The 19,084-nt window shown below is 45.9% G+C and overlaps 1 protein-coding gene across 1 annotated transcript; it reads left to right on the top strand.

Annotated features, from left to right (window-relative positions):
* Window positions 1-678: 678 nt before the first annotated feature.
* On the top strand, window positions 679-16,518 carry LOC129813917 (neurabin-1-like). The gene is made up of 19 exons (XM_055866538.1): window positions 679-1,110; window positions 6,002-8,251; window positions 9,040-9,172; window positions 9,324-9,444; window positions 9,535-9,639; window positions 9,741-9,837; window positions 10,762-10,881; window positions 11,028-11,081; window positions 11,490-11,590; window positions 13,315-13,443; window positions 13,547-13,643; window positions 13,726-13,798; window positions 13,872-14,008; window positions 14,087-14,334; window positions 14,440-14,514; window positions 14,643-14,829; window positions 15,152-15,259; window positions 15,540-15,728; window positions 15,997-16,518. The coding sequence occupies exons 2-19, from the start codon at window positions 6,008-6,010 to the stop codon at window positions 16,183-16,185; spliced, it is 4,407 nt and encodes a 1,468-aa protein (XP_055722513.1). The 5' UTR covers window positions 679-1,110; window positions 6,002-6,007; the 3' UTR covers window positions 16,186-16,518.
* Window positions 16,519-19,084: the final 2,566 nt, after the last annotated feature.

Genomic DNA, 19,084 nt, shown 5'->3' on the forward strand with positions numbered 1-19,084 from the left:
TCTAAAAAAGTAAATATCTCAGGAACAGTTTCAGTTTTCAGAGCAGTGTAATCTTCTTATTTTTTTACATGAAATAAAAGCGAAATAAGAGCTTGTTGATATGATTTTTACCTATAGACCTCCATCTGGGTCACGATTGGCTGCCGAACTCTGCCCCACAGCTGACACACACACACACACACACGCGCACGCACGCACGCACGCACGCACGCACGCACACACACACACACACACACACACACACACACACACACACACACACACACACACACACATAGTTGAGAGCACACAAATAACTGCTGCTGTTATTGTTGTTGGCTTTCTCTCGTGATTTGTCTGAGATCAAAGTTGGTCTGGAAACAATTAGGGCAGAAAGAAACAAACCAAGGGCAGAAGGTCTAATGGTAATGAACCAACATCCTATATCTCTTAGCAGATATAAGATGGAGGACAATGCTCCCCTACCCATCACTTTTAGTCTTTCTCTCTCTTTTCTTTCTCCTCCCTCCTACTCTCTCTCCCCCCACCTCCCTCCCTCTCTCTCACTCCTCTCCCCCACATTCCTCTATCCTTCTCCACCTCTCTCTCCCTCCCTTCTGTACAGTGGGTGGTATTTATATAATCTAGGTCCCAGTGCCTCCTGGGAGAATGGTTCCATATCCAGGTCAGAACTCACCATAGCCCCAATACTCTCTACAGCCTACTCTACTCTGTTCCACTCTGCTCTGTTCCACTCTACTCTGTTCCACTCTACTCTGTTCTACTCTACTCTGTTCCACTCTACTCTGTTCTACTCTGCTCTATTCCACTCTGTTCTGTTTGGTTCCACTCTGCTCTGTTCTGTTCCACTTTGTTCTGTTCCACTCTGCTCTGTTCCACTCTGCTCTGTTCTGTTCCACTCTGTTCTGTTCCACTCTGCTCTGTTCAGTTCCACTCTGTTCTGTTCCACTCTGTTCTGTTCCACTCTGCTCTGGTCTGTTCCACTCTGTTCTGTTTCACTCTGTTCTGTTCTGCTCTGTTCCACTCTGCTCTGTTCCACTCTACTCTGTTCCACTCTGCTCTGTTCCACTCTAATCTGCCTGCCAGGAGGAGAGGCAGAGCTGGCTGCAGGTAAGCTGCTCCACTTTAGTTCCTTTTGTGAATGGTGAATATGTACTGTACAGTACATTTCAACGTGGAAATTAATTTTACTTAGGAAACTGTTAAGTAGGCTGAAAGTAATTTATTGATTGATTGATTTTCTAATAGTTTGATTGATTGACTAGCAGCTAAGCAGTCGGACAGGGTGTGTCTCCTTTTCCAACCACAGGTCCAGAACAGTGTACATTAGCGTAGTACACTTCTTGTCTTCTTCAGTCACCTCTGGCTTTGTAGCAATATGGCTAAGAGTCTGGACAGCAGGTTTCTCTGTGTGAGCATCAATAGCCAAACAGGACAGACCTCAAACGGACTGATTGGCACCCCGGCCACCTTGGCACCAGTCTTCAGAATGGCTCTTCGGGGTATTAATGGTTCATTATTAGCACAATATGATAATCATTATTATTATTATTCCCAATGGATTCCCTCACTTGTCACTGTAGTGTGTGTTAAATGGAGAGGGTTACATTTATTATCACGTTCGTCTCTGTGATAGGCTACTCCCCCTCTCCCTGGCTGTGATGTAAGTGTTAACACCAAGGTAGTTTACACAGGATTACAGTGAGATAATCCAATTTCAGTATTTAGTGACATGAGCCGCCATCTGTCCTCTGTAAGCATGCTGAGAACACAGGCTTATGCCAGCCAAAGTCCTTCTCAAAGACATTTCTATAGGATGGAGAATATACCTGAATATGATATGAAAGCGTTTCGTGCATGCGCACTTTCACTGTAATCGGGTCTCTGGTGGCGCGCCAGGTGCTGATTGAAGGGAGCGCGCGCTGTTGGCGCAAGGTGGGGCGAGTGGACAAATTTGTCATTTCTGCAATGAACCGAGGACAATTCAATCAGTGTTTCTAAAGCCGCGGACGAAGGGACAATACTGGTGATTATAAATACTGTTAAACTTGAATAGCGACATGAATCAACTTGACCTGATTTTGAATGCGCTGTGGTTGTCTTTCAGCGTTGCGAACAGTTGTGATTGTCTCACGAACTTCAGCTTTTCAAGACCCAATAGGCCTATAACATTTTATGGTCGGATATAATACTGAATTTAACAGTAGCCTACTGTACGCTAAGTAGGCCTAAATGTCGTTATATTGTTGTTTTATGTTATAATTAGGTCATTCCATTTGATTTTAGCTACTTTTTCACCGCACCCCTTTTGATTTGAACAAAACTTAACACATTTGCCCATTGTAGAAGTAAGTGGTCAGAAAGTGATTTTTCTTTTGGACCTGAATGCCAAAACATTTAGGAGATGGAGGTGCTCAAAGTTGACCCCTTTTGCATACCCCACCATACCATGAGACATCCATGTCTTCATCACTGGAGAAGATGAATGGTTGAGTTTGATATGAATTTTAAAAGCATGGTTATCAAACAATTGAATCATTCCTTGAAAATGGTTTTTTTAATAAATAATTGCAATTTTTTTAACCTTTTAATGTGAATTCTCAAAAAATGCATGAACTCAGATTTTGTATTTTCAAATGTTGTAATGTAAATTAGGGTGTAAATTATCTGAGGTAGCCAGAATATATTGGGAGCCTACACTTGCTTACAGCTGTTTAGATTAAGAGCCCACATAGCCAGTCTGAGATATGGCTTGGCGAATGTACCTCATTCCAGGGATGAGCAATGAATTGTACTGATAATGGTCCCATTATCCCAACTGTTAAATGAGAAGATTGAACAACTGCCTAGAACGAGCAGTCGTTCAAAATTCTCAGTGTGAATTGGGTTCATGGGACAATTCGGAGTATAAAGCATTTCTCGTCCCTAGATTGAGGTACATTTTGCCAGTCAATTCCAAGTATCTTAATCTAAACATGAAGTCTGTCTGACCTCAATGCAGCTGTAAGAAAGCGCAGGTTCAGAATCTGTTCTGACTACCTCCTGCGGTGTATGTGTTGTTTGCCCATCATCATTTGAGAGACAGCATACTCTTGAATACTGGGTGGTTGTCATGTCAATCATAGAAATATAATTCATAGAAGGAACCTGTCCCTTCAGACCACTGCAATTTAGCTGGTACACCATTGAAATTTAAATTAAATACAGATTTTTACTTCCAATAACTACCACAAAGATGGCTGCCGGTCCACCCACCGTCGAATGTCAGCTTAAAGGCCCCCCACCAGAGGGCAACTTTAAATGAATATAACTAGGCAATTCAGTTACGAACAAATTCTTATTTTACAACAATGGCCTACCCCGGCCAAAAGCTCCCCTAACCTAGACGACACTAGGCCAATTATTCGCCGCCCTATGAGACTCCTAATCACTGACGGTTGTGATACAGCCCGGGATTGAACCAGGGTCTGTAGTGACACCTCTAGCACTGAAATGCAGTGCTTTAGACTGCTGCGTCATAGATAAACAACTTTGTGGAATTTTCTTTCGCGGGCGACTTTTCATTCTACATAGGATAGACACTTGTGGTTTCTACAGTAGCTGCACCAATACAAGCAGTGGATTGTGGTCAAAATCATTCATCTTGGGGCGAGCGGGGTTCCAAAATCAGATCACACTCAATTTGACCACTTCTAAAAATATGCTTGCACCCCCTATTTTAATTTGCCCCATGGCTCAGGCGGCCGGTTGTAGGCTACGGCGAAAAGCTGTTTGGCTCAGCTCTGTCGCGACTCGCAAGAGGAAGAAGACTGAAAAGTATTAGTGTTAAACGCTCGTGGTTGTTTAATGGGAATGTCTATTCTATGTATATTTCTATGATTTTAATAGGTTTCCTATTGACATTTTAATTGACGGTGTAATTTAAAACTGATATTCAATTCAACATTATCTGATGTGTGGACCTCCAACCATCTTTGTGGTACCATTTGAAAGTTAAAATGTCAATTTTATTTCCATTTCAGTACATTTATCAGCCATAACATGACACCCACCCTGTATTCAAGAGCATGTCTCAACCTGGCTGGCACGACACAAACACCTCCGATGTAAAATAGGGTCTAAGCTACAACCGATGCGAAAAATAGTAATTCATTTACGTTAAAGGCAACAAATGTTTTTCTATTTTTTTTATGAAGAATTTAACAATTTGCCAACCTTTTTTGTAAGCTTTTAAATGATATCAAACTCAACCGTTTATATTTTCCACTGATGAAGAAATGGATGTCTCGTGGTATGGTGGGGTATGCATAACGGGTCAACTTTGGGCACCTCTATCTCCTGAATGTTTTGGCATTCAGATCCAAAAAGTCACTTTCTGACCACTTCTACCATGGACGAATACACTATATATACACAAAAGTATGTGGACACCCCTTCAAATTAGTGGATTATGGCTATTTCAGCCACACCTGTTGCTGACAGGTGTAAAACCAAGCACACCGCCATGCAATCTCCATAGACAAACATTGGCAGTAGAAAGGTCTTACATGAAGAGCTCAGTGACTTTCAATGTGGCACCGTCATAGGATGCCACCTTTCCAACAAGTTCGTCAAATTTCTGCCCTGTAAGTGCTGTTATTGTGAAGCGGAAACGTCTAGGAGCAACACTGGCTCGGCCGCGAAGTGGTAGGCCACACAAGCTCACAGAACGGGACCACCGGGTGCTGAAGTGCGTAAAAATCGTCTGTCCTGTTGCAATACTCACTACCAAGTTCCAAACTACCTCTGGAAGCAACGTCAGTACAATAACTGTTAGTCGGGAGCTTCATTAAATGGGTTTCCATGGCCGTGCAGCCACACACAAGCCTAAGATCACAATGCACAATGCCAGTTGTCGGTTGGAGTGGTGTAAAGTTCGACACCATTGGACTCTGGCGCAGTGGAAACGTGTTCTCTGGAGTGATGGATCACACTTCACCATCTGGCAGGTCCCATGGACGAATCTGGGTTTGGTGGATGCCAGGAGAACGCTACCTGCCCCAATGCATAGTGGAGGAGGAATAGTGGTCAGGGGCTGTTTTTCATGATTCGGTCTAGGCCGTTTATGATTCGGTCTAGGCCGTTTCCCCCATTGAAGGGAAATCTTAACACTACAACATACAATGGCATACTAGACAATACTGTGCTTCCAACTTTTTGTGTCAACAGTTTGGGGAAGGTCCTTTCCTGTTTCAGCATGACAATGCCCCCATGCGCAAAGCGAGGTCCAGTGTGGAAGAACTAGACTGGCCTGCACAGAGCCCTGACCTCAACCCCATCGAACACCTTTGGAATGAATTGGAAATGCGAGCCAGGCCTAATCGCCCAACATCCGTGCCCTGACCTCACTAATGCTCTTGTGGCTGAATGGAGTCCCCACAGCAATGTTCCAACATCTAGTGTAAAGCCTTCCCAGAAGAGTGGATGCTTTTATAGCAGCAAAGGGAGGACCAATTCCATATTAATGCACCTGATTTTGTAATGAAATGTTAGACGAGCAGGCGTCCACATCCTTTTGCTAATGTAGTGTATGTATGGAAATTTGAGTTAAAATCAAAAGGGGTGCGTGCGGTCAAAAAAGGGATTATAATCAAATGGAAGGACCCAATTGTTTGTAGGTAGGGAACCTCATTGCCAGGCTAATTGCGCATGGCCGGAAGTGTCTGGTGAACAAGGTTATTAGGTAGTTGGAAGTAGGTTACGTAAAACAACCATTAAATTACAATTTGATATGAAATAAAGATTTTGCTTCTGCAACCATGTCAAAAGCACCAGTGCCATTCCATGACTGTACTTTTCTCTGTTAACTGATTCTGGCCTAGTGTGTTTCTCTGTAGACAGTGGAGTCCTAAAAAGCCTAACTGGATTGGAAATAGAGGTACCCTCTAAACCTGTCTAATCAGGGATACATGCTAACTTGACTCTCCTTCATTGAGCTCCGTACCTCTCCACCTGTCTCCAGCCCCAGATGATGCGGACGGACAATAAAGGCCGGAGCGCCTCCCCCCACAGGAACGCCTACAAGTCTGACTTCCACACCATCAAATGCTCCTTGGATGCCGCGACCATGCCTAGACCTTCTTCCCTGGGCGCCTCAATCCCTTCACCTGGATCCATGGCAGTCCCTCACACCAGGACTAGCAGTGGGAGTGACCCTGGTGAAGGTACCAGGGGTGGGTCCCTCAGCCCTAGAGGAACTAAGATCAAAGACAACATCTTCCTCCAGATGGACAGCCAACAGCACCACCTCCACCTCTTATCTCAGGCCCTGCCCAAACACCCTCTCAGCTCCAGCTCTGTCCGGAGCAGTGTGGCCAGCATGTCCAGCGTAGAATTGTCTATGCTAGATAAACCGTTTAAGGCAGAGGAGATAGCAGAGATAGACAGAGCTGCTCTAGCCCAGAAGTTCTCGGTGACCCGGAAGCTCTTTGAGAAGGTCAGTGGGGGTCAACGTTTAAAGGTCAGCCCTGGCAGAGATAGCAGGAGGTTGGTGGAGGAGAGTGGGGAGGAAAGGGGGAGTGCAAGGAGCAGGTTAGATAGGGAGCAGCTGACATCCATGTCAGAAAGTGAAGGAGAGGGGGAGAGAAGGAAAGAACTCATGAACATACACATTTCACTACCCAACATAAAACTCCATACAGCCACTTCCTCACTGGACACCAGTTTGCCTACACCCCTTCACCCTGTTAATGGTCACTACAGTGAGACATTTTCCCCTGACAGTAGAAGTCCTACAACTGACCCATCAGACCGCAGGAGTGTGTACGGTCGACGTGTGTTAGATGGGAGTGTGTGTGAGGGCTTTGTGTTCTCCCATGTATCCAACCTTTCTTGCCCAGCACCCAGCTCCCCCCACTCTCAGCCTCCATCCCCTTCTTCCAACTCCCCCAGTCCTCTCACCCCAGTCTCCCCTTGTTCTGACCAGACTGACCTCTATAGCCCTAGTAGTCCTAATGCTGACCCCCTGTACAACAGGAGTTTGTCTGAGGGGAACCACCCTAATGACCTTGACATGACCCCTGATGTCCCTTTGACCCCCAAAGAGGGGTCAGGGGCTGGGACTGTAAGGGCTGAGCTAGTGGAGGTGAAGAATGAGTCATCTGAGAGCGACGGTAATGAAGGAGAGGAGGAAGGCAAGAGGGAGGAGGGCAATGAGAATAACCTGGTGGATGATGTGTTTGAAGAATCCAAAGTGGAACCTAGAATGGTGGAACCTACATCGGCACAAAGAACAGTAGAACCTAGAATGGTGGAATCTACATCGGCACAAAGAACAGTAGAACCTAGAATGGTGGAACCTACATCGGCACAAAGAACAGTAGAACCTAGAATGGTGGAATCTACATCGGCACAAAGAACAGTAGAACCTAGAATGGTGGAATCTACATCGGCACAAAGAACAGTAGAACCTAGAATGGTGGAACCTACATCGGCACAAAGAACAGTAGAACCTAGAATGGTGGAATCTACATCGGCACAAAGAACAGTAGAACCTAGAATGGTGGAAAAGAGAACGGTTGAACATCCAGTAGAACCCAGAATGGTAGAGTGTGTGGAGGGATTCCCTGACAGTCTTGAAGTGACTGAACAGGAAAGTGAATCAGAAAGAGACATGAATCAGCAGGAGACAGAACAGAGGGAAGAGCGAATGGACGGAGAAAACAGACCGATCAGACAAGCAATAGAGCAGCACAGAGAAGAGGGGACAACCGGAGACGGTGAGAAAGTGGAGGTAGAGGTGAAAAGAGATGAGGCAGGAGAGCAGGAGGAAAAGAAACTTGAGAGAGAAACCATGTGCAGTGACTACAAAGAAAAGATGAGGGAGGAGGTGAGAGAGGGAGAGGAGGAAGCGAAAGAGAAGGCCGGATTGGAAGATGGAGGGATTGACTTCAGGGAAAAAGAAGAAGAGGAAAGAAAGTCTAGAGGGAGAGTGGAAGTGAAGGAAGAGCAGGAGAGGGAAGAGGGGGAGTGCACTGAGAGAGGAGATGAGAAGAATGGATCTGCTGCCGTCATTGGAATTGAGAATGAGGCCTTTGTGGAGGACGGGGAACTGAACTCGTCGGAGTGTCATGACGATTTGGAATGGCCCAGAAAGGACTGGGAGCAGCTCTTTATGGAATATGAGGAGATTCCCAGTCTTCCCCATGAGGATGATGATGATGTGGATTCTGCTAAGAGGAGAAAGATTAAGTTCTCTACAGCACCAATCAAGGTACCCCCCCCGTCACATTGACACTTCCTTCCTCACTCACACTCACCCCATTTAGGTTTGATAAAGTGATACCAGATTTTTATTTGAGAGGAAGTCTTGCCCTCATAGTTGAAATAAGATGAAAACCATGGCTAGAACAGATGAATAGATGGACAATATGAACATACAGCCAGTCTATTCTATTCCTTTAGGTTGAGAGGAGACAGACAGGATCTCACATGCTCTGTCAGGTATTCAGCTCAGAATAAGTGTGATATATCAACAGCTTTCCTCCCCCAGGATGAGTGTTAGCTCCCATGCCTTACCAAACTGCAAGTCAGTTTATTTTAGGGCCTCATAATGCATGTTTTTGTCCAGTAAGGATTTTAAATCTCCCAGACATCTCTGGCCTTGTGTGGCCACCAAGTATACTGAGAGCCATAATGGGTTCGACACAGTTGGCACACATTTCACTGTGTGTGTGTGTTTAGGATTCAATTACTGTTCAAGGACCATTTTGTCTAAGATGTTCTCTGCCTCTGAGATTTAACTGCAGTAGAGCACATGGATTTGCAAAGCTTTATGTGTTAAAACTATGCATCTGCAACAGCTTGTTTCCAATCCCATCTCCCACCCCAGTCCTACTGGAGGATCTACTAGCAGAAACAGGATGGTCACGGTGTGCTAGCAGTAACTCCAGATAGCAGTGATTTGTCAGGATCCAGTCAAAGACAGTCAAAGACAGGCATGCATACACACACACACAACTTGACTATGAAAGATCTAATGGTGTTTGTGTGTACACTTAGGTGTTCCTGACCTACTCAAATGCAGACTATGACCGGCGTAATGATGATGTTGACCCTGTGTCTGCCTCTGCTGAGTATGAACTGGAGAAGAGAGTGGACAAGATGGATGTCTTCCCTGTCCAGATAAAGAAAGGTTGCGCTCACTCCCTCTGTGCTGTACTGCTTCCTTTATATTACTCTCTCCTTTTCTCTCTACTGTTCTCTCATTCCCTTTACCATCTCTCTCTCTCTTTAATTCTCTGTTTTAACACCTCTTTGTGTAACTCCCCCATCTGTCTGTCTAGGAGAGGAGGGCCTGGGTATCAGTATAATAGGGATGGGGGTAGGGGCTGACCAGGGGCTGGAGAAGTTGGGGATCTTCGTTAAGACCATCACAGAGAACGGAGCTACACAACAGGACGGACGGTGAGAATCTAAGGTCAATGATGCCTTTCTAATGGTTAGGATGTGAGTGCGGTGCTGTAAGCTGATCTTAGATCTGTGTGTGTGTGTTAGTATCCAGGTGAATGACCAGATAGTGGAGGTGGATGGGGTCAGTCTGGTCGGAGTCACACAGCTGTTTGCTGCCACCGTGCTAAAGAACACCATTGGCTCTGTCAGGTATGCAAGCACAGACAGGCTCATGCTCTCACACACTTTCTCTCAGCAGATTGGTTGTCACTTAACACAGGGTCCTGATTTGTCATTGTCCCTCACTGCAGGTTTTTTATTGGACGGGAGAAGCAGGGAGAGGAGAGTGAGGTGGCCCGTCTAATCAATGAGAGTCTGGAGCAGGACAAGACACCGTCTACAGTAGAGGTAGGCATGGTTGTGACTGGCCCTACGGCAGAGGGGCAGGCAGGGGCGTGACTGGCCCTACGGCAGAGGGGCAGGCAGGGGCGTGACTGGCCCTACGGCAGAGGGGAAGGCAGGGGCGTGACTGGCCCTACGGCAGAGGGGCAGGCAGGGGCGTGACTGGCCCTACGGCAGAGGGGCAGGCAGGGGCGTGACTGGCCCTACGGCAGAGGGGCAGGCAGGGGCGTGACTGGCCCTACGGCAGAGGGGCAGGCAGGGGCGTGACTGGCCCTACGGCAGAGGGGCAGGCAGGGGCGTGACTGGCCCTACGGCAGAGGGGCAGGCAGGGGCGTGACTGGCCCTACGGCAGAGGGGCAGGCAGGGGCGTGACTGGCCCTACGGCAGAGGGGCAGGCAGGGGCGTGACTGGCCCTACGGCAGAGGGGCAGGCAGGGGCGTGACTGGCCCTACGGCAGAGGGGCAGGCAGGGGCGTGACTGGCCCTACGGCAGAGGGGCAGGCAGGGGCGTGACTGGCCCTACGGCAGAGGGGCAGGCAGGGGCGTGACTGGCCCTACGGCAGAGGGGCAGGCAGGGGCGTGACTGGCCCTACGGCAGAGGGGCAGGCAGGGGCGTGACTGGCCCTACGGCAGAGGGGCAGGCAGGGGCGTGACTGGCCCTACGGCAGAGGGGCAGGCAGGGGCGTGACTGGCCTTACGGCAGAGGGGCAGGCAGGGGCTTGACTGGTCGTACGGCAGAGGGGGCTTGACTGGTCGTACGGCAGAGGGGGCTTGACTGGTCGTACGGCAGAGGGGGCTTGACTGGTCCTACGGTAGAGGGGGCGTGACTGTGTACATGGAGCTGGATTGAGTGCCAGGAAAAGAGGCAGTGCATATATGCAACCTTGCATCTTTTATTGGTTGTACCTGTGTGGGTGTTTGTGTATCTCAGGTTTTAAATGATGGTGTTGTGGGACTCAGCTCAGTGGATGAGACGGTAGAAGTCCTCCGTACAGATGATGAAGAGGATGACGAAGAGAAAGAAATCACCAGCTGCCTCAGATGCCAACAGGTGTTGACGTCCATTATAGTCTGAGATGAAAGGCCTTGGGGGGGATACTCTCTGTTATCCCTCAGTAGCCGTTATGCTCCTCTAACAGCTTTTAGTGTCTGTAGATGTTGTGTGAAGTGTTCATGTGTGTACTGGTCTCTCCTCAGCTCCAGTTAAAAGTCCGGACCAAATCAGACCAACTCTGCCTAGTGCAGGAGAAGGTAGGTCACTCTGACGAGACTGCCAAAACACAGGCTCACTCATTGCTTCCCTCAGAGCAGTCTGACCCATTTAGCTCTGTGTGAGACTTGCCTCTCTAACAGTCTAGAGTCTGAGTTATTAGCACATCGGCCATGCTCCAATCACCTTGAAAATATAGTATGTCGTCTCTTGTGTTATCACTGATCTGACGGGATTGATTCAATCTATTTAATGTAGGCCTCTACTTTCATATATACAACTGTGTTAGATGAGTGATTGAAACATGACTGTTTTTGGCGTGTTTAGTAGATGGTGAGTGAAGTGTCTAAGGTGAGTGTCTGGGATGATTCCTAGATGAAGGGCTCATGGTATGGGGCTAGGGAACTGGGTGTCCGTCAACCACCTGTGTCCGTCTTTCTCTCCTCCAGCTGAGGGTGTGTGAGGAGCAGCAGGCCTTGTGGGAGAGTCATCAGGCTGAGCTGAAGGGGCGTATCCAGGATGGAGAGGAGAAGGCTGACAAACTAGAGAAGTAATAATCAACTACGCTAATCAACCGTCACTAAGTTCCGATGACGCAAATGATGGCGACGATGATGAACATGATGATGATAAATGGTTTTGTATTCATTATTAATCCACATTAGCTGCTACCAAGGCAGCAACTCTTCCTGGGGTCCAGCAACTTTAAGGCAGTTATATACCATTTTAAAAACATTACATTTCACAACACATTGTGTGCCCTCAGGCCACTAATGTACTGCCACACATCTACAACACAAAACTCATGTGACGCGTGTGTATGGTGCGTATGTTATCGTGTGTGTGTGCGTGCCTGTGTGTGTGTGTGTGTCTCTTTACAGTCCCCACTGTTCCATAAGGTGTATTGTTGTTGTTTTTTAAAATCAAATTTGACTGCTTACGTGAGTTACCTGATGTGGAATAGTTCCATGTTTTCATCGATCTATATAGTACTGTGCGCCTCTCATAGTCTGTTCTTGACTTGGGGACTGTGACTAGACCTCTGGTGGCATGTCTTGTGGGGTATTCATGGGTGTCTGAGCTGTGTGCTAGTAGTTTAAACAGACAGCTCGGTGCATTCAACATGTCAATACTTCTCACAAATACAGTAGTCACTCCTCCACTTTGAGCCAGGAGAGGTTGACATGCATGTTATTGATGGAAGCTCTCCATGTACATTTAAGGGCCAGCCGTGTTCTGAGACAATTGTAACTTTGTGGCACCTGACCACACGACTGAACAGTAGTCCAGATGTGACAAAACTAGGGACTGTAGGACCCGCCTTGTTGATAGTGCTGTTAAGGAGGCAGAGTAGCACTTTATTATGGACAGACTTCTCCCCATCTTAGCTACTGTTGTATCAATATGGTTTGACCATGACAGTTTACAATCCAGGGTTACTCCAAGCAGTTTAGTCTCCTCAACTTGCTTAAGTTAGTTGAGGATTAAGGTTTAGTGAGTGATTTGTCCCAATAACAATGCTTTTAGTTTTTGAAATATTTAGGACTAACTTGTTTGTTGACACCCATTCTGAATCTGACTGCACCTCTTAGTTAAGTGTTGCAGTGATTTCACTTGCTGTGGAAGATAATGTGTGGAGTCATCAGCATACATGGACACACTGGCTTTACTCAGTGGCAGGTCATTAGTAAAGATTGAAAACAGTAAAGGGGTCTAGACAGCTGCCCTGGGAAATGCCTGACTCTACCTTGATGATGTTGGAGAGGCTTCCATTAAAGAACACCCTCTGTGTTCTGTTAGACAGGTAACTCTCCATCCACAAAATAGCAGGGGATGTAAAGCAACATATTATGATCAATAATGTCAAAAGATGCACTGAAGTCTAACAAAACAGCTCCCCCAATCTTTTTATACATTTGGCTCAGTAAATCAGCAATGTGTGTAAGTGCCGTACATGTTGAATACCCTTCCTTAACAATCTGTTGTTCATCTCTTTACTGTGAAATAGCCTTGTATCTGGTCAAACACCATTTTGTCCAAAAGTTTAGTAAGGGTTGGGCACAGGCTGTTTGAGTCAGTAAAGGGTGCTTTGCTATTCTTGGATAGTGGAATGACTTTTGCTTCCCTCCAGGTCTGAGGACACACACTTTACTATAGGCTTACATTGAAGAGGTGGCAAATAGGAGTGTCAAAATCGTCTGCTATCATCCTCAGTAATTTTCCATCTAAGTTTTCAGACCCACATGATGAACATGATTCGTTGTCTTCTTCTAGGTACTGGCAGGAGGCCCAGGCTCTGTGCAGGATTGTGAACCAGCGATTGGCTGACACCCAGAGCCAATTAGACAGCCTGGAGGTAAAATACAGCAAGGCCAAGAGACTGCTGAGGGAATTCCAACACAGGTGAGCTCTGGTTAACATGCCCCTGTAGGCCAATTGGTAATATTCAATGCCTGTTTAGAATGTCTATTTCTCTGTGTTTGATGGTCCCTCTGTCCCTGTGCAGGGAGAAGGAGAGCGAGGGGAGAGAGGAGGAGCTGCAGAGAGAGATGGAGGAGAGCGAGAGGATACATGGAGAGACTGTGGAGAGACTCCAGAGACGGGTGAGCCTGGAGGAGACACCATGAACTGTAGTGTACAGATACTACCTCAGTGAACTAAGCATTTCTTCCTCTGTGTGTTCAGATAGGTCTACTGGAGAGAGGGGAGATGGTCCCTGAGAGTGACAACCAATCACTGGATACCTCATTTACATCAAGTAAGACACACTACCTGAAGGAGAGTGTGTGTGTGTGTGTCACTCTGTGCCTCTCAAACTGTGTGTGTTTCAGGTGCAGACTGGTGCATTGCGGTGCCTGTGACAGGTCTGTTAGACACCAGCGCTCACAGGGCCAGAGCACAGCTCGCCCAAAAAGCCAAGAGACACCCTCCCTCACGAGACAAACTCAGAGAGTCCTTCAGACAACAGGTCAGACACACACACACACACACACACACACACACTCTCCTTCCAATCACATACTGAATGTTCTATCACTCCCTGTAGGGTGAGGAAGACCATATTCAGAGCTGTGACGGGAAGAGCCAATCACTGACTACGATCGCACCACGAGAGACGGGACGATCGGTCTCAGCAGGCGGTCACCGTGTCCACTCCAGCACATCCTCTCTGTCTGCCCTCACCTCCAAGCCCCACCCCCCCTCTCTCCTCACCCCCCAGCCAGGCCAGTCCCCCACTAATGAGGACAAGTCATCTACCACACGCAAATCAAAGAGGAGATTCCCTGACTTCAGGTAGGGCACACCAGACCTCTTCAACCCCTAACCCACTTTCCCATAGGCACTGTGTGTAGATCTGACAAGCATTATGGTAATAGCCCCACCTCCTGACCCCTCTAGCGGCCTCCGCAAGTCTCTGAGGAGAGGGAGGAAGAGTGAGGAGAAGAAGAACAAGGAAAGACCCCTAGACCACAGGTACAAGAAATAACACACTATTGAACTAGCAGAGGAAATGGGTACAGTCATAACATTGCACCCACACTTACATTTCTTCTTTCAGTGTTTCTGCCGGCCCTGTATTTGATTTGTGTTCCTGTCTCCAGGGGTTTATGTGTTAACCTGGTGGATGCCCCCAGCGGTGGTGTCTCTCCCTCTGTCTCCTCCATGCCCTCCTGCCTACCCTTCTCCTGGTTCGGAGAGCGAGGGAGGGAGAAGGAGGGAGGGAAGCTTAGGTCTGTCTCCAGCAGCAGTCTACCGCACATGACCACCGGAGGCAGTAGAGAATGCCAGGTGAGAGGAGAGTCTTCTATCTCAGACCACCCTGGACTTTAACTCTAATTTGGGCTCAAAGCACTTGTCCAGATTATTCACTGGCTCAATAACTTAGTGGCTTATTCACTGGCTCAATAACTTAGTGGCTAATTCACTGGCTCAATAACTTAGTGGCTAATTCACTGGCTCAATAACTTAGTGGCTTATTCACTGGTATGTTTTGTATTCTTACTTCGCCTGAGCCTTTCATGTTATACTCTCCTCTACATGCTCGTGACTGTGTGGTGTACCACTGTGCGCTTCAGTGTGTGTCAGTCACAAATGTCTTTGCTCATTCTAGAGAGTGAATGTAGGAGACCCAGGTAGTCCCAGCTCTGCTCTCCTGTCAGGGATGCTGTCAGATCTGTCTCTCTCTGCACACTCTCAAACTCTCACGTTCTCATCAGAGGTGAGTCTCTCCTGCTTTCTCCGTCTGTCTCATGTGGTCTCCCTCCTCTCTCTGTGTATCTCTGTTCTCTCTCTGACCTGATTTTTGTTCTAGTTTTCTACTATGCCCTGATTAAGTTTTCTCTGTAGCTCATAGGGCTGGATAGGATGGTAATTTACTTCCTCCTGAATGACCCAGAATGGGATGGAATATTATTACGCTGTTAGTTTTTAATTTAGAAAAGGTATGTTATACATCTTACTGTTGGGTTTGTGTGTGTCTGTCCCGTCCATCTCCGTAGAACCTGGATGATGACTCTGTCCCAGTTGGTAACGATTACCAATGGCAAAGCCGACCCCTGGACCAATGGACTAATCAGCAGGTCTGTCTGTGGTTGATTGGCATGAGCATGGACCAATACGCGGCCCAGTTCACAGCCAATGGTGTGGATGGGCTGCAACTTCTCAGTCTGGACAACAACAAACTCAAGGTAGTCACGGGAGTCACGGGCCATGTCTCAATACTGACTCCTCTCCTCACCTTCTGTCCTGATGATTGAAATCATAGCCAATCTATGGTTGAAATTACTAAATGTGTTGCCCTTCCTCCTGCTAGATCATTGACCATTGAGGAGAAGAAAGGGGGCTAGAGTATTGCGACACAGCCCTAGATTTAGATTAATGAGTTCATTCCATATGGAGCAGCCCACTGTGGCACAGAAATTAAAGTCTCGCTCTCTCCTCTCTCCCTCCCTCCAGGCTCTGGGTGTGTGCAGTCACAGTGACCGTGCTGCTCTGAAGAGAAGGCTGAAGGAGATGAGGAAGACTATGGAGAGAGAGGAAAAGGAGAGAGAGAAGGGAAAGGAGGAGAGGGAACATGAGAAGAGGAAGGAGAGAAAGGAGGACAGGCATAGTGGTAAAAAGGTCAGAACCGAGTCCCTCTGCTAAAGTCTGGACCCTGACCTCTAACCTCTAAACCCGGAAATAATCTTCAATCACAACTTTTTGTCTAAGTCCTACTACTATTAGGCTCATCTCATGCATTCCAGCCTTTAGACAATCAGCTATAGTCTCTCTCTATTATAAACTCTACCAGCACAGAAACGTCAGTCTTACTGTTAGTCTTCACTGTGACTGGTGAAATATACTTTATCTGTTTTGTAACAGTATTTATGTACAGATGTTTCTATACGAATGTTGTACAATTGATTGCAATGAAACACTTAATTATTTTAAGCTGGGAATATTTTACATTCATTAATAAATAATGTTTTAAACGTATTGCCTTAAAGTTTTATTTGACTGATCAGATTCTTTTTTTTTTAGGTTCAATTCAATTTCCATGACATTGAAGTATCAAAGTGCACAAAAACCAAAAGAGATTGTGACTGTACAGGGTGTAAAAACATGTATTTAAGAAATCCTTGCAGTTTTCCACGTTACTTTGCATTAATGTCAAGAACTGTCGCTGGACAAATCCTCCACATTTTGGTATTGAATGGGCCCTGTTTAAATACCTATAAAATGCATAATTTCCTCTTCATCACTTACTTGAAATGATCAGTGACGTAACGTGAGGGGTTAGAAAACTACAATCTGTAATTACTCCACACACGCCTCTACCTCACTGGTCCATCTCAACAATAGTAATACACCAGAAGTACAGTACGTACAGAACATTTTGTCTGAGCGTTTATGGATGAAAAAGTTAGTACCTAATACAGAAAGATGGCACAGGAAAGCTGCTGATTAGCTGCTGCTATAACTTGATAAAATAGGACCCCAGTTAAATACCTGAAATGTGTAGAACTGTCTTTATACACATGAGTGCAGATGTTGAAACACAATGTCTATTTGTTGTTTTGAGATGATTTGGCAGTGTGATTTGACACGTCCTTCCATACGTTGAACACTCATTCTGGGTTAAAAAAAGGATTTGGCCATAATGGTTAGGCAACATTCTCACATTAACACCCTGTCGTGACCCAAGAGTCAATTAATGCACCAGTGTTGTCAATCTAAGTTGCATAACAGAATCAATCTGTCAGTTTAAGCTAGATCTGTTTTTTGCATTAGATGCGTCTCAATCCGCCAGTGTCACACTTCTGCATCTACGGTGAAAGGTGGTAGAGCTAGAACGATGTTTGTCAGACCATGACACATCCCGAAAATCGGTCTTCTCACGAGAACGTCTGTAGTGTCCGAACGGTTTCACCAAACTATACTGAACAAAAATATAAACACAACATGTAATGTGTTGGTCCCATGTTTAATGAGCTGAAATAAAAGATACCATAATTTTTAAATATGCACAAAAAGCTTATTTCTTTCAAATTGTGTGCACAAATTTGTTTACATCCCTGTTAGTGAACATTTCTCCTTTGCCAAGATAATCCATCCACCTGACAAATGTGGCATTTCAAGAAGCTGATTAAACAGCATGATCATTACACAGGTGCACCTTGTACTGGGAACAATAAAAGGCCACTCTAAAATGTGCAGTTTTGTCACACAACACAACACAGATGTCTCAAGTTTTGAGGGAACGTGCAATTGGCATGTTGACTGCAGGAATATCCATCAGAGCTGTTGCCAGAGATTCTCTACCATAACCCACCTCCGGCATTGTTTTAGAGAATTTGGCAGTACGTCCAACCAACCTCATAATCGCAGACCACGTGTAACCATGCCAGCCCAGGACCTCTACCTCTGGCATCTTCACTTGCGGGATCGTCTGAGACCAGCCACCCGGACATCTGATGAAACTGGGGAGTATTTCTGTCTGTAATAAAGCCCTTTTGTTGGAAGAAACTCATTCTGATTGGCTGGGCCTGGCTCCCCAGTGGGCGGGCCAATGCCCTCCCAGGCCAACCCAGGGCTGCGCTCCTACCCAGGAGTGAAATCCATAGATTAGGGCCTAATTTATTTATTTCACTTGACTAATTTCCTTCTACGAACTGTAACACAGTAAAATTGTTGAAATTGTTGCATGTTGTGTTTATATTTCTGTTCAATGCATTATGACCACTGTGTGTAAAAGGGAGACTCTCACGCACATGATGGTGTTCTCTGTTTTGCTCTGCGACCCCCACAAGCGTCACAGGACTCTTCTGAAGGTAACTCGTACCAGATAAAATAAAATGTATGAATGGAAGTATTCAGGTAGTTTTGTGCCTACCCTCAAAAAGGGGTTAAATGTGTGAAAAAAACTAAACATTCTGAGTTTGTTTTTATTATCTCCTAGATTTAGGACAGACACTTCAAAACCTTGTTTCTCATTATTTTTTGACTAATTTTTTCCATTTATGAACGTGTTATTCAATGCATTTCTATGGGCTTTAGTAGTAAGGGACAAAATCTATATTTTATCAAATATTTTTTTTATAAATATATTTTATTCCTAAAGGGGTCCTAAAACTCAAAATCAAATAGCTAAATCATCCATAGTATGGCCATCTTAAAACAATTCCATGTCAGTTTTGCACCCCCCCCCCCCCCCCAATGTCTTAGACTCTAAAAAATGTAACAATTTAAAGAATGTATACAAAAACCCTCCAGCCTATACCATAGGCGTACATTTACAAAACATTGTCCAGAGCTCTGACAGAGAGACAACTGGGATTCTTGACCCAAAATGTACAAGAAGAACACAACAAAAACCTCTCCTCTTTCTGTCCAGTGATCAACATGGATGTCACTATCAAGATAAAATAAAATCAGACAAGATAATACTTCATTGATCCCCAAAAAGGAACAATTTGATCAAGTGTCTTATTTTACCTAATCTAAACTGCTATTGTAGCATCATCATCCCTCTTTAAAGTCCACAAATAATGCTTTTTGACAA

The sequence above is a fragment of the Salvelinus fontinalis genome, chromosome 17 (genome assembly GCF_029448725.1).
Source record: "Salvelinus fontinalis isolate EN_2023a chromosome 17, ASM2944872v1, whole genome shotgun sequence".
In the NCBI taxonomy this organism is placed as follows: domain Eukaryota; kingdom Metazoa; phylum Chordata; class Actinopteri; order Salmoniformes; family Salmonidae; genus Salvelinus; species Salvelinus fontinalis.

Excerpts from the sequence above, each read along its gene's own strand:
- LOC129813917 (XM_055866538.1), top strand. The coding sequence starts at position 6,008 with ATGATGCGGACGGACAATAAAGGCCGGAGCGCCTCCCCCCACAGGAAC. Across the intron at positions 11,591-13,314 it reads AAGGCTGACAAACTAGAGAA|GTACTGGCAGGAGGCCCAGG; the intron begins GTAATAATCAAC and ends GTCTTCTTCTAG. Across the intron at positions 15,260-15,539 it reads CTCTCACGTTCTCATCAGAG|AACCTGGATGATGACTCTGT; the intron begins GTGAGTCTCTCC and ends CCATCTCCGTAG.